The 15,207-nt window shown below is 39.0% G+C and overlaps 1 protein-coding gene across 2 annotated transcripts in view; it reads right to left on the bottom strand.

Annotated features, from left to right (window-relative positions):
- Positions 1 to 15,207, bottom strand: part of tex264a (testis expressed 264, ER-phagy receptor a) — a 68,231-nt gene that overhangs the window by 9,525 nt on the left and 43,499 nt on the right. For both annotated transcript variants that reach the window (XM_020607856.1, XM_020607857.1), the window contains one exon: positions 422 to 593. In XM_020607856.1, coding sequence (XP_020463512.1) covers positions 422 to 593 — 172 coding nt within the window. The remainder of the gene's footprint in view (positions 1 to 421; positions 594 to 15,207) is intronic.

Here is a 15,207-nt window from a genome sequence, read left to right as displayed (position 1 = left end):
CTGCGCTTGAAGACACATACTTGCAGTGACAGAACAATTACAGACTCTCATATATCACATGTCCTCGGTGATGGAGGGCAGGAGGGATGTCAGTACACTGTCAGACAAAATAAAAGTTGCAGCATATTTCCTCTTTGATTGCTCCTAGCAGACACAAGCTGTAGCTTCTATAGAGCCGTGTTTCTATCAACACACTTCATTAGCTTGCTATTAGATTATAAAACACAGTAACACAATCCAGCTGCCATTTGTTTTTGTTTTTTTTACTTTAAAAAAAATGTTTTCAGTGAAACCAATGGACATTTCTTTTAGTATTTTGTATTATTTGGTTTGAGAAAACGTTATGTCTGATGGCTGATTAATTATTTCCTAATTAGTGGCTCAACTGTAACAAAAGTAATTGGCATAAATAAACTATTACCTGTAATATCAGTCCCTCTGTCATCATCAGAGTCCTCTTCTTTCACATCTGTTTTGACCTCCCCCATTATCTCTGGAACAAAGAAGTCTGTCTGGTGAGACAGCGGAGCCATATAGTTGATGACATCTGAGTTATAGATCTCGATAAATGGGAAAGCACAAAGCTTCCTCTCCTGTAAAAGAAAAATAGACAAAGTGGACAGCTAGATGAATAACACGAGGCACTGGAACACAGTTGATCTGTATGCACTCCACAGCGGTGCACAAAAGATCTTTTGTTTGCAAAACAGCTTAACAAACCTGTGCAAACTGTCCTTGTAATTATGAAGATGTTAACCTTTTATTATTTCATTGTGTCTGGATTCGGAAAGAAAATGAGCATACACAACAATAAGTTATTTATAACTAACTAGATTTCAGGGATGAGAAGGAACACTGAGGTAGAGATTCGCAGCAGAGTTCCTGTGAAAGTTCCTGGCGTTCCGCTCAATCCACAGCTTCACGCATTCAGGCTTACAGAAGTCTGTGTATTCTTCTTCACAAAGATCAATCCCAGTAAGCAGTGGTTTACTTATTAAAAAACAAATGGAATGTCTTTCCTTTATAGAGCTACCACCACCACACGCACATGAAATGAACTCTGTTTTTAATCATTATTTGTTTTCTACCTCATTACAGCTTTAAATGTATTGTGTAGTCAAAAACATATGAAAACAACTGCATATAGTGTTCAGTAACTATTGAACTTGGAAACATCAGTGATACAACAAACTCACTGGAGCTTTGTGTAGTCATCCTCTTTTCAAACCAGCGACTATTTTTCACATGCATTCACCACTCATGCTGTGATGCAGCTTTAAAAACACTCCAAGGTTTGCTGTTAAATACCTTCTCGACAGCTCTTACATAAAACTTGAAATATGACCACAGTAAACAGAGGTTTAGGGTCAGCGCAAAGAGTGACCACAGATCAATGGACTGATCAACTGCTGCTAAAACTTGAAAGGAAAATGTGGTCAGTGTAGATAAATGTAATGTTGTTAGGCTGGCACAAAATCTTAGACAAATAGAAAACATCAGAGATTAATTTTGCTGGTATAACACTGTCTGACACATTAGTATAGATGTATGCTGTACCATGTGGGATGTGTAGAAAGCGCTGCACCATATTTTCTCTAAAGAGGACATTAGCTTTGCATAATTTAGCTTTATGCTTTCACATAGTTCTCAAGGGACTGCAAAGAAGTTAGCTTTCCAGTCGACCTTTAGAGCATAGGTGGAGGAAAATGGGTTAACAGTCCTGGTATTGATACTGCAATGAAATTAGTTATTGTAACATATACACAAATGAAATTACTTTGGGAAATTATACTGTAAGACATTTTGAATTTAGAGTACTTGTAATTGTTATTACTGATGCTGACAAACAAAACATTAGTTTAACTCTGGGGAAAAGAAGGTGCACCTTTATGGCTGCAGTTCCAAAATCATGACCTATTAAGTAGCTGAGCACATACTTCGAGGTTTCTTGACTGTGTTTGCCCACTGTTGTTGTCCTTTCCCTTTTAATGACACAGCACAACCCTCAAAACAAAGCACAGAAAATTTATAAACCATTTGTTTTCCACTTGTAAATCTGTAGTCGAAGCCTCAGGATAAATCTCAATAAGCCTAACAAAGGAGTCGGCGTTTGTCAGTTGCCTGGTTCTGCAGTAAAGTACTTTTTCCTCATTTTTTACTCTTGGTTTGTTCCTTCTTGAAGTCTTCAACACATCATGTTTAGCACTCGTTTTATTATCTGTATCACATGCTTAGATCTAACCAAAAATGAGGCAAAGGTCTGACATAAACTATTCCCACCAATACTGGGACTAGATGGATGTTCTACATGTTTTATTGTTTTTGAGAATAACAAACGTAGTACCAGCTACTCTATTAGGCTTCAGGGTGAAGTCTTCTTTTAAACCGCTCATGCCCACTTTGGAAATCCAGAGTACACTCTTTTACAGATAGTGTGCTTTCTCTATTCTTGTGTGATTACTATAAGCAAAAAGAGATTTCATTTCTATGAAGTTGCTACTTGAACTTTAGAGCTCCGCTTCCTTTTGTTCTGGGTCTCTCGTGGTTTTTCCCACACGGACAGGTTAACAGATCACAGCCTTTATATTACACAGTATAACTCTCTTTTATTTGATTTGTTATGCTCACACTGGTCTGCCCCTCGCTGTGCGGACGCCTCTAAATTTAGGTGAATGTACAAACTTGCATGTTGCCATGGTTGTGTGACAAAAAAGGCTATTCAGAGAGGACAAGAAACATGTTCAAACAGCAGTCACCTGGTTCATCTTCTGTTGGGTCAGTGTGATCTGAGCTGACTGACTGGTTTTAATCTAATCCTCTGCAAAGTAAGACTGTACTGCAGGAGCTGGTATGAATCACCTGGCTGCTACACAGAGGGGCTCTAGCCCTGGGGCCGCCTATGCAGATGAGTGCCTATCTCCTTGAACCTGAGAATATAATAAGCAGGGAAATCGAGGAAAGGCAGTTCACTATACTGTTGGCACACACACTCACACGCGTCTCCAAGGGATACTGCCACAGAGAAGAGGAAAGGAAATGTGAGAATTATGTAAACTATTATTGGTGTGCATTACTGACAGACAGGTTTACATTCTTTAAGCACTGTTCATAATTATCATGTTCTTTCTGTATATAAGATACCAGGAAGGCCTGCAGGTTTTCATTTTTACCAGAGACTACATCAGGCGATTTTACTGATTAACACACCATCAAGACTTCATTGAGAAATCACTCCATGTTATCTTTGGTACAGCAAAAATGAAAACCTGCATATTCTCAGCACTCCGTGACCTCTCTTTATAATTACATATGTGCAGATTTTTGCTTTCAGCAGGTGAAATGACAAAGAACATTTTTCTACCAGCTCCAAATATTTAGTTGCAGCCAGAGGTAATTAGCAAGTTGGGCAGGCCATCTAGTGAAAACATTGTGGATGACTGGATTATGGATCATTCTGGTGCATACTGACAATAATTTAGTTGGCATTATTTCTTTGTGTTCAAAGATAACTCTTCAGTTTTCATCATGTGCCCATTCTTGCCTTTCAATCAGACTCTCTCCAAACCGCCGCATTTATGTTCCTCCATGCAGGTACAGTATTTTCCACCTTCTAATATGTGATAACAATCTTGATTTTAGTTCCACTCCCTTTTAATATCCAGAGTGTTGATCTGCTACTCTACACATGAATAGCTTAACTATGAAGAATTGGTTTGAAACAAATGGTAATTTATATACACTTGACCCAACTTCATATGTGTTTGTAAACACCGTTAAACATTACAGAAAGATAGAAAATCCACATAGATATTACAGTAAGGACATTCACTTGTTTCCTTTCTTTTGAAAATATGAGTATATTTTATCAGTTTGCTTAATTTATTCATTTTTTCAACAACCAACCCATATTGAGCATCTACATTTGACAAAGGAACAACGACCCTAATACTTCTATCTTTCTTCCTTTTGCAATGCCTCTCTAGCTTGATTGTCCCAAGATGTAACGTACATAAAGTCTTAGGTTTCAGTGAGACCAACTTTGTTCTCGTCTTTCCTACACACAGACCAGGCTACACATCTGTCTAAGATGTTAGCATGCTTGTCTAATTAGTTTACTAGCTATAGTAATAATCTCTTATTATTTCCAAAGTCAAGGGACATATCATTAGCTACCTATATTATTTTGTGGGGTTAACTCTAGAAACATACATTAGCACATAAAATGACACCTGGTTTGCTCCTATGTGAAATTGAAGACTCAAGTTTTTTTTTTTTTTTGTTTTATTGTTGTTTTGTTTGGTTATTGGTTAGCCAGCCAGCATTAATACTGTCAATAGATAAACTGTGTCAGGGAGCAGAAAGCTTGACAATCATAGTAACAGTAACTAAGGGGGTGGGGCTTAGAGAAACTTGTAAAACATAGGCTATAGGTGAAACCCAATTCCTGCAACTCCATTTACGTCTCCCTCACTTGCATCTTTTCTTTGTGTCTTTGTCCCACCCACATAAGATGCAGGGCCAAACTGCGAGGAGAGAAGAACCGAGGAAACACATTTTAACTGACAAGAGACATCTTTTACTCCGATCATTCACATGAAGTGTCCAATCACAAACTGATTTATGGTAAAGGGGCGTGTCAATCTGTAACAAACGTCCACAAAGGATGCCCTCATGTATCCTCGGTTGTAGCTCCTCCAGGCAGCCTCCACGCTCCTCAGAGCAGAAATAAAAGCTTTGGGACGTCCTTCATCATGGCAGACCAGAACAACTTCCGGGTCGAGTGGAGATTGAGGGCCAATAAAATGGGGGAATTGGGATTCACCATATATGTTTGCTCTTACTATAGTACATACAGTTAACATCAATGTGAAATCTCTTTATTTCCTTCGTCTTATCCAATTAATCACTGTCGCTGTCTCATGTGTCTACATCTGTTATTAACCAGCGATAAGCTGATGATAAGATTAAAGAAAGTCTCATCTCAGGGAGGCAGGCTACATTTCACTGACCGGGATTTCATATTTCCTCTCACGAGGGAAATGAATACAGAAATTGCAGAGAGATTAACTGTCCCTACATAATCAAAACGCGCTGCTGGCTTGAATGTTTTAATTACACAACAAGCAAGATCTATTTCCTGTCTGTGCCCTTTTCTGGTCTCTGCCTCCATGTCAGCTCATTGATTGGGATGCCATCCATTTCCCTATAGCCTGTCATGGCATCAACATGCCTCTGCTTAACCCGTGTCTGCATCTGGGAGCTGCTGAGATTGAAATATGCTCTCCTGAAGGATGCGGAGACAGATGAAACTGAAGTGTCTAAAAGCACGCAAGTCAATCCTCCGTGCTGAGCAAACTCAACATTTATGATCATCACATTCATATTTATTCTCTCTCAACATTGCTCTAATATCCAGAACAAGCAGGTGAACGAGCACCAATATATTTCACATACTGTTTGTAACCTTGATAATGATTCTACTAAACGGTTCGCTCTCAGTCATGGCTGTTCTTCACTTGACTGCAATGTAATCTTGTTCTTAATAATTAATGACCCTGCAGCACTAAAATGTCTTGTCTACTAAGCTTGTTACATTTAAAGTGGCAGAGAATAAGTGATTGATTGAGAATAAATGGTCCTGTTATTATACAAAATAACCTTCCCTTTATTTCCTTGTACAACTCACACAGTCTTTATTATGAAGAGAAGACTCCCAGTGCTGTGGGGTGGCAAAACCTTAGATTTGTGTTGTAACAAAATAAGAGTATATCAAAAGTGTGAAAGGTTTTCATTTAAACTAAACAGTCCACCAAGTTGATTTCACTATGTGCTTAGTGTTTCTGAAGGTGGGAAAGCATCTTAGTTAGGGAAATCAGACATCCGCCTGCTCAAAGACTTTGTTTGAATTGAAATCTACTGAATAGAGAGAAACAGGATGGTATTTACAAGATTTCACAGAGTCAGTGAGAAAGTGTATGGGTGTTTTTTCAACCCCTCTTTCATACCCCAGGACTTTAGAGGCCTGGCACCCACTGTCGCCTATATAAGGCAGAAAGATGTTTTAAAGCATTTTGCTTGTAAACTTCTAAAGACGCATTTTAAAAAAATGACAAAAATACAAAAAACTTTGTCATTTATGAATTTTTTATTATCAGTTATAGATGTTAAAAATGTGTTATTTCAAAATTCATACAATATGTATAAATGTCAGCTACTAGAGTAGGCTCAGGATGAATAAAAAGACAAAAGAAAGAGACTGAAGGTATAATTTCACTCTAAAACAAAGGCTGCTCAATGTAGTCATTCTTAATTTATTCATTTTTTCAACAACCAACCCATATTGAGCATCTACATTTGACAAAGGAACAACGACCCTAATACTTCTATCTTTCTTCCTTTTGCAATGCCTCTCTAGCTTGATTGTCCCAAGATGTAACGTACATAAAGTCTTAGGTTTCAGTGAGACCAACTTTGTTCTCGTCTTTCCTACACACAGACCAGGCTACACATCTGTCTAAGATGTTAGCATGCTTGTCTAATTAGTTTACTAGCTATAGTAATAATCTCTTATTATTTCCAAAGTCAAGGGACATATCATTAGCTACCTATATTATTTTGTGGGGTTAACTCTAGAAACATACATTAGCACATAAAATGACACCTGGTTTGCTCCTATGTGAAATTGAAGACTCAGGTTTTTTTTTTTTTTAGTTTACTCCTGATTTTAATTGGTTAGCCAGCCAGCATTAATACTGTCAATAGATAAACTGTGTCAGGGAGCAGAAAGCTTGACAATCATAGTAACAGTAACTAAGGGGGTGGGGCTTAGAGAAACTTGTAAAACATAGGCTATAGGTGAAACCCAATTCCTGCAACTCCATTTACGTCTCCCTCACTTGCATCTTTTCTTTGTGTCTTTGTCCCACCCACATAAGATGCAGGGCCAAACTGCGAGGAGAGAAGAACCGAGGAAACACATTTTAACTGACAAGAGACATCTTTTACTCCGATCATTCACATGAAGTGTCCAATCACAAACTGATTTATGGTAAAGGGGCGTGTCAATCTGTAACAAACGTCCACAAAGGATGCCCTCATGTATCCTCGGTTGTAGCTCCTCCAGGCAGCCTCCACGCTCCTCAGAGCAGAAATAAAAGCTTTGGGACGTCCTTCATCATGGCAGACCAGAACAACTTCCGGGTCGAGTGGAGATTGAGGGCCAATAAAATGGGGGAATTGGGATTCACCATATATGTTTGCTCTTACTATAGTACATACAGTTAACATCAATGTGAAATCTCTTTATTTCCTTCGTCTTATCCAATTAATCACTGTCGCTGTCTCATGTGTCTACATCTGTTATTAACCAGCGATAAGCTGATGATAAGATTAAAGAAAGTCTCATCTCAGGGAGGCAGGCTACATTTCACTGACCGGGATTTCATATTTCCTCTCACGAGGGAAATGAATACAGAAATTGCAGAGAGATTAACTGTCCCTACATAATCAAAACGCGCTGCTGGCTTGAATGTTTTAATTACACAACAAGCAAGATCTATTTCCTGTCTGTGCCCTTTTCTGGTCTCTGCCTCCATGTCAGCTCATTGATTGGGATGCCATCCATTTCCCTATAGCCTGTCATGGCATCAACATGCCTCTGCTTAACCCGTGTCTGCATCTGGGAGCTGCTGAGATTGAAATATGCTCTCCTGAAGGATGCGGAGACAGATGAAACTGAAGTGTCTAAAAGCACGCAAGTCAATCCTCCGTGCTGAGCAAACTCAACATTTATGATCATCACATTCATATTTATTCTCTCTCAACATTGCTCTAATATCCAGAACAAGCAGGTGAACGAGCACCAATATATTTCACATACTGTTTGTAACCTTGATAATGATTCTACTAAACGGTTCGCTCTCAGTCATGGCTGTTCTTCACTTGACTGCAATGTAATCTTGTTCTTAATAATTAATGACCCTGCAGCACTAAAATGTCTTGTCTACTAAGCTTGTTACATTTAAAGTGGCAGAGAATAAGTGATTGATTGAGAATAAATGGTCCTGTTATTATACAAAATAACCTTCCCTTTATTTCCTTGTACAACTCACACAGTCTTTATTATGAAGAGAAGACTCCCAGTGCTGTGGGGTGGCAAAACCTTAGATTTGTGTTGTAACAAAATAAGAGTATATCAAAAGTGTGAAAGGTTTTCATTTAAACTAAACAGTCCACCAAGTTGATTTCACTATGTGCTTAGTGTTTCTGAAGGTGGGAAAGCATCTTAGTTAGGGAAATCAGACATCCGCCTGCTCAAAGACTTTGTTTGAATTGAAATCTACTGAATAGAGAGAAACAGGATGGTATTTACAAGATTTCACAGAGTCAGTGAGAAAGTGTATGGGTGTTTTTTCAACCCCTCTTTCATACCCCAGGACTTTAGAGGCCTGGCACCCACTGTCGCCTATATAAGGCAGAAAGATGTTTTAAAGCATTTTGCTTGTAAACTTCTAAAGACGCATTTTAAAAAAATGACAAAAATACAAAAAACTTTGTCATTTATGAATTTTTTATTATCAGTTATAGATGTTAAAAATGTGTTATTTCAAAATTCATACAATATGTATAAATGTCAGCTACTAGAGTAGGCTCAGGATGAATAAAAAGACAAAAGAAAGAGACTGAAGGTATAATTTCACTCTAAAACAAAGGCTGCTCAATGTAGTCATTCAGATGTTGTCTCAATAGTTTTTAAAAACTGTCACATTGAAAAAAAAAAAAGTTGAATAACGGGACCAAAAATGGGTCATCTTTGCAACTATGTGCTATATTTACTAAGGAGTCACAGCGGGATGTTTTTGGCGGAGAAGAAATGGGAATTTGCATGTTGGGTCTCTTGCAATATGTATTTTAAGGCATTCTTGTTTAGAAATGTAAAAGTCACGAAGGAGAGAACGGAAATGTATACAAATACTTTCAGCACCTGATTTAACACAGCTGTGACAGAGGGAATTAACATCGGGAGAAAGCAGGTGTAAAATTTGTGGCCCTGCTGTCAGTGTGCAGCTGTTAGTCACCTGAGGCCTCTTAAGAACATGTTCAAGGAGGGACGGGGTGTTTGTAAATAGCTTCATTCGCCAGAGGAGAATGTGAGGGACTTATAGAGGCTTTCAGGTCAAACTAGGCTTCAATTACTGATCGAAATAAAAGATGATGTGACTGGAAGGAGAGTACGTGACCGCCATTTCAAAATGCGTTTGTTGATTTCTTCGACCATATAAAAATTCAGTCGCTGTAAACTTAGCTTTTCTTCTACACTTCCTCTTGGTCCACATGTGTGCAGCAGCCCCCAGGCAGCAGATCCAAGGTAGAGGCATATTCAAATTAACATAGCTGCAGCTGTGCTCATTTACCTCATCAGTAAGTACACTGCTAAATAAAAAAAAGTGGTATATTTTCCGTTCCTGACAGTAATTTGTGACAGGTTTAGTGCATATCATATCCACAATAATAAATATCATGCTGCGTGCAGCTTAGGTTGATTGGCGACTCTAATTTGCCCCGCCTCTCGCCCAATGTCAGCTGCGCTTGGCTCCAGCCCCCCCTCCCATGACCATATTCAAGAATAAGCATTATAGATAATGGATGGATGGATCCTCATACATGACAGTGTGTAGCCAGCCAGTGTTGTAACACTTGCTACTTAATTTTCTCCAGTATCAGACAGCAACAGTAAACTATAGGTTTTGTTGGCACAGTCACTAGGAATGAAACAAAGAGCACCCATTGTTTGTCAAATACATAGACATCTATCATAGAAGAGGCGGGGACACCACTCTTTACCACAAGAATAGCTTCAGCTGACCACAAATCAAAGCAGCCATTTGCTCTAAGTTAAGAGTTTGGCCATGATCACAGACATGCTGATGCTCAGAGGTGTGTTTGAAAGTAGCTAGTTCATGCAATGCTCGTACTGATCAAAGTCATTCCTAATGCAGGAAAACATAACCAACCCGATGGATAAGATGAGGGAGTCTGATGGAAAGTACACAAACCCAAAAGTGAAATTACAACAGTTCACAATGAACATCGCACATTGGTACCTAAAAGACCATTAAGCATGGATTTCTCCTTTAAATGTCCCTGATTATCATCTTAAGAAACTACTGATCCTAATACAGAAAAGACTGTTGTCTCGCCAGCAGTAAGAATCAGTGACAGCACACTTCCCGCTCAGGGGAGAGACGTGAGATATGGATGAGGAGTGGTGGTGAATAATGAACGGTAAACAGAACTGTATTCACAGTGATTGCCTACAACTAACATGGACCCTACAGAGAACTGGAGAAAGACTCTGGCCTCTAACTATGGATGCAAGTCATCTACAGAACACACTCTCACAGACTAATCTATAAGCACACAATTATTTGGACACACTCATACACACCCATCCATTTATAGGTGGATGATTTCTCACCCTTCACCCTGGTCCCCAGGCACGCAAAAAGGAAAATTAATACAAAAGCTGAGCGACTCATGGTGACAATTGGTGACAGTCCCCTGAGTTGTCTCTAACCCCTGGTCTATTTACTGCCTCTGCACTATTACAGCCACATAGTCCACCCTCCTCACACCCACCATAACCTCCACTTCTCCTTCCAATCTGTGGAAAGAGACAAAAATTCTACTTCACACCTCTGCAGAGGTGTCCAATTCAGACTGTCCCTTATGGTCACACACTTCCCTGGAACAGAGTATTTTCATCCTGCTTGCAATAACGCTATTTTCTGCATCTATCTCAGCAAGCCCAGGCCTCTTCCATCCCCTTCTTGCTTCCATGCCCCATTGGAAGTGTGCACAGAAGGCTGTGGGTGGAGGTAGCAGATATCTAAGGACTGAAAATGGCATTGCTATAAAAGCTGTCTTGCAGGAAGAGCAGAAGGCAAGCCAATAGGTTCCTTGCAACCTCTCCTTGTGCCCATGCAATCAATAAGTAGAAACACTTGATGAGCTACAAGTACAGTATAGTTACTCTGTCAGCAGCTGCTGTGGTCTGCAGAGGTTCTCTACAATTGATCTAGTGAGCTGGCGAGAGGCAATAAGAGCAGCAGGTCTCCCAGTTGTGAATTTTAACCCCCACCTCACCCCCCACATTGACTTTCCCATCTTCATCACCTGGGAGCTTTTGGATGTACAAGAAGATAAAAATAAAAATAAAACAGTGCTATTACCAGTGAAACGATGTGTTAAGTTTTAATGATCTGTTCCAAAGAACTATATCTGGTCCACAAGTCTGCTGAGCAGGCAGATGCACAGATAGACCCCCAGGGAATTTTCAGGCACCTGCCCTTTTGCTCTCTGACTTAAATATTTTGGCTCATGACATGAAAATTCAACAAAAGGCAGGCTGTAACTACGCAAACCGAGTGCCCTGAGGTGCAGCATTCACACATCTCTCTGGCCTGGCTGCGTTTGCTGGTGCAGACAGGTTAAGATACTGTGTCTAAGCCTCTGTGTTGTTTGTCACTGCTTGAAATTAAACCTCTATTACAATATTTCAATACAGTCTGCAAGGCCGTGCACAGACATTTTAGCGAGCAGGTGCTTAAGCTAAAAACCCCTCTCACCGACAGGTGCTTATAAAAAAAAAAGTTATTTATAGTGCAACTTTTATTTATTTATTTACTTACAGTATGTAAATACTCATACACTCATGCAGAAGTGATAATATTACAGATGTCTATGAAATTATCAATTCAAAAAATAACATTCTTGTCAACCTCAATTGTATTTTGTAATTTGATAACATGGTAAACAAGACACCTGCTTGCTTATAATTCAAATCAAAGATGATCCACTCAGACAACTGACATGTGACTTGTAACTATTTTCAGCTCTTCAACTTGAATTTTAGCCCAACTCTGCATTCACTTATTCTGGGTACAGTGAAGCACTGCTAACAGTAATGAATATCCTTCCATGTTATCACTCTGAAGCATTTTTCCTATAATATAAACTTTTACAAAGCAGTCTGAACTGCTGTTCAGGATTTACTTTACATTACTGCATATCTCTTAATCCTTTACTGGGAAGCTAACAGCCTTTGAGGAGGGAACATAGTACGTCTTTAAGGTATATTAAACACTCACTGAAAATAACATATAAACAGCTTTACTGTTGCTGTGAGTTTTCTTTATGAGAACTGAACTCAACAGAAAGCACGAGGCCATTAAGAAAACCACTGGAGGTCTGCCGTCAATTAGAAATTATTCCTGGCCATTAATGCTTCAAAATTCTGAAAATTGTTGCATGGAAAGGAGGATATGGAAGGAAATAAGAAGGAAATACATGAATATGAACAGTGAATACTTTTAAACAGGCAGACAGATTCTCTTCTCTAATTGAGATCTTAATCTGAGAGTCCAATGTTAGAGATATTCACATCTCTATTCTAATGAGATACAATTAGGAAGAAGGGATTTGGACAGTGGCTGCATGATAGAGAGAGACTGGACTATCTATTTTTATCTCTTCAGGCTGCTTGTGTAGAGAGCACAAGCAAACTGGGTAGCTTTTAATGGGACCAGAAAATTATTAGTGAATAATTTCTGACCTTTCAGGTGAAGAGGGCTTAATTCAAGGGAAGTGGCATTTTGTTAAGTTTTGGCAGTATAATGAAGCTACGCACACAAACACACACACACATCCACACACAGGATCCGTTACAGGATTTGGCCACAAAACAAAGACTGTAGGGCAGATCATTAGAATTATGTCTATGTCCCTGTGGCATCTTTATAGAGACATGCTCAGCTAATCAATGTTTGTTTGCATCTTGTTCAGACATAATAAAAAGGTACAAAAGGCAGCAGAAGAAAAAAAAGTTTTGTATCCATAGATGTGCAGTGATGTGATGAATGTAGCAGTAATTAGCTCTGTCTAGTGTTTTGCAGGATGTGGCCAATAAACAAAATGACACAAAACTGAGTTAAAGAAAGGACCTATGCAAAATAGAAAAGAAGCAGGCTAATATGAGGTAATTCTTTCTTTTCATCAAAATGTATAATTCTACAGTACCACCCCTCTATGAATAACCGTGGTGCCCTTCTTTGGCATTCTTACAGGAAGAGGGCATATACCAGCTCAAAGCACAAATTTGGTCATGATGCACATAAATGAAATGCAAATGACAGAAATTCCAAAAAGGGACCACCTTTGAAACCCTACTATTTTCATAATTCTTTCCCCATTCCTTTACTTTATATTTAAAAGGAAAATCCAACATTATTGTATGTTCTTTACAATATATGTGCTTGTTCCAATACTTAATTCACACCACAGAAAATTCTAGAAGTTGCGGGTAACATTTTATGCTCACACATAATTCAGCATGATGTAGCCTGACATCTTTGGCATCTTTAGCAACATTGGCTCCTTCAGTCTAATTCAAAATAAAGTGCTCTGGGTTTGAACAAGACAGCATGTTTTTCTAAAAAGCACTGCCCCACAGACTGGTAACTAGAACTAACTGTCACAAATATCATCTGTTCTTCTGAGACAGTATACTCCCCGTCTTACTGTTGTTCTGATTCTTCACTTCCACTCCCTTGCTGCACACAGAGATGACTGAAAAGCCCCAGAGCAGAACACAAATCCTCCTCATGTCTAGGAGCTCAATATGGCATTTCCTTAGCTAACGTCTATACTGTACAGCTAAATTAAAAACTGGGATGGCAAACTAAATCTAAAGCATTTTACAAGCACTGCCAGAACATATTGATCATTAAATGGATCCACACAGCCTTGAAAATGTAGAGTCAAAATAGAAGAGCTTCACAGATAGTGCACGAGAACCTGCTCTTGTCCTCTGGCAAGAAGTGAGACAAAATATTCTGACTTGTGCCAGGTGTGTAACTGTAATTGGGTATTTTGTTGACAAAATATTTGAATCACTTTCAATCACAGACCTCAATAAATCTTTGATAACTGTTTTTTCTCCTGGCAAGTCAACGTTTCTTTAAACAGTGGTCAGGGTAATGCAACAAGTCACACTTTAATTTAATTTTTAGTTTAATGTGCTAGCATCTAACACAGGCTAATTAACTTTTTAGCTAAACAAAATTAGAATGTATGCAGGTAAATACAGCACCTCCTCCCAGAATGGCAGCTCCATCCTAACATTTAATATGCCGTGATGCACGTTCACATTTTCTATAGGCAAAGTACTAGTCAAACCTTTTACTCTTTACTAGACAAAATTTTTTATCTAACCAAGCCAACACACCAGTACACCAACACTGCCACTGTTTGAGCCAAGCCACTTAAAAAAAGGCACTTATGAGTAATACTAATTGCTCTTGAAGCAGCAAACATGACTTTAAATATTGTATTCAATATTCAAACCCAGGAGATAACATATAGTAGACAGAAAGCCTAACAAAATCACAAAAAAAAAGGATGACAATCTAAAATCCTAAGAATGGTGAGTAGCAGCTCTTTGGAGGAAACTCAAATACAAATAATACTCAAATACAGCTGTTTGTGAGAATGTGGGCCAAAGCCCAAATGCCAAGCTGCAGATAATCTGCAGATTATCTGTAGCTGTACACACCCGTCTCAGTATTGAGCCATCACAATACATACAGTAGTCCTCAAAGCAATAGTATTGCCAATATCTAATTATGGCACAGCACACTGGCTAATAGGAGTTTAATTATGTTTGGGTCTTTCAATTAACCCTCATAAACTGCACATACAGTACAGCTAACAAAGCACTGATCAAGAAAACAAACTTCAGTTACATGGCCAATCAGTGTGAGTGAAGGGGAGAGAAGAAAACAGGAAACTGGAACTGATCGTCCGAATAATGGCATGTTTTTAAGGGGTACCAAAGATAACAATTTGTTTTAGTTCCACACCTCCATCTCCAAAGACCAGGGAAAACCACAGGGAGGAACGATCCGGAGACACTTACAAGACAGAAGCTGTTGGGTCTGGTTTAAAGTTGCTATAGGCCTGCTGCTGTCCACAGGGCAAGACCCATGTTTAAACCAAAGGCCACCCTCTAATAGAGCTCTGTCACCATGGCACAAAGGCAGCCTAATGGTTACAATTAACAATCCCTTCAGCTGACAGAAATCCTATCTGAATGCCCCCTCTGTGCCGCTCTCAGCCTGATCCTGCGATAATCACTGTGTTTTATGGGCA

Source organism: Monopterus albus, unplaced genomic scaffold (genome assembly GCF_001952655.1).
Source record: "Monopterus albus unplaced genomic scaffold, M_albus_1.0 scaffold89.1, whole genome shotgun sequence".
Taxonomy (NCBI): Eukaryota; Metazoa; Chordata; class Actinopteri; order Synbranchiformes; family Synbranchidae; genus Monopterus; species Monopterus albus.
This window is presented reverse-complemented; position numbering and strand designations above follow the sequence as displayed.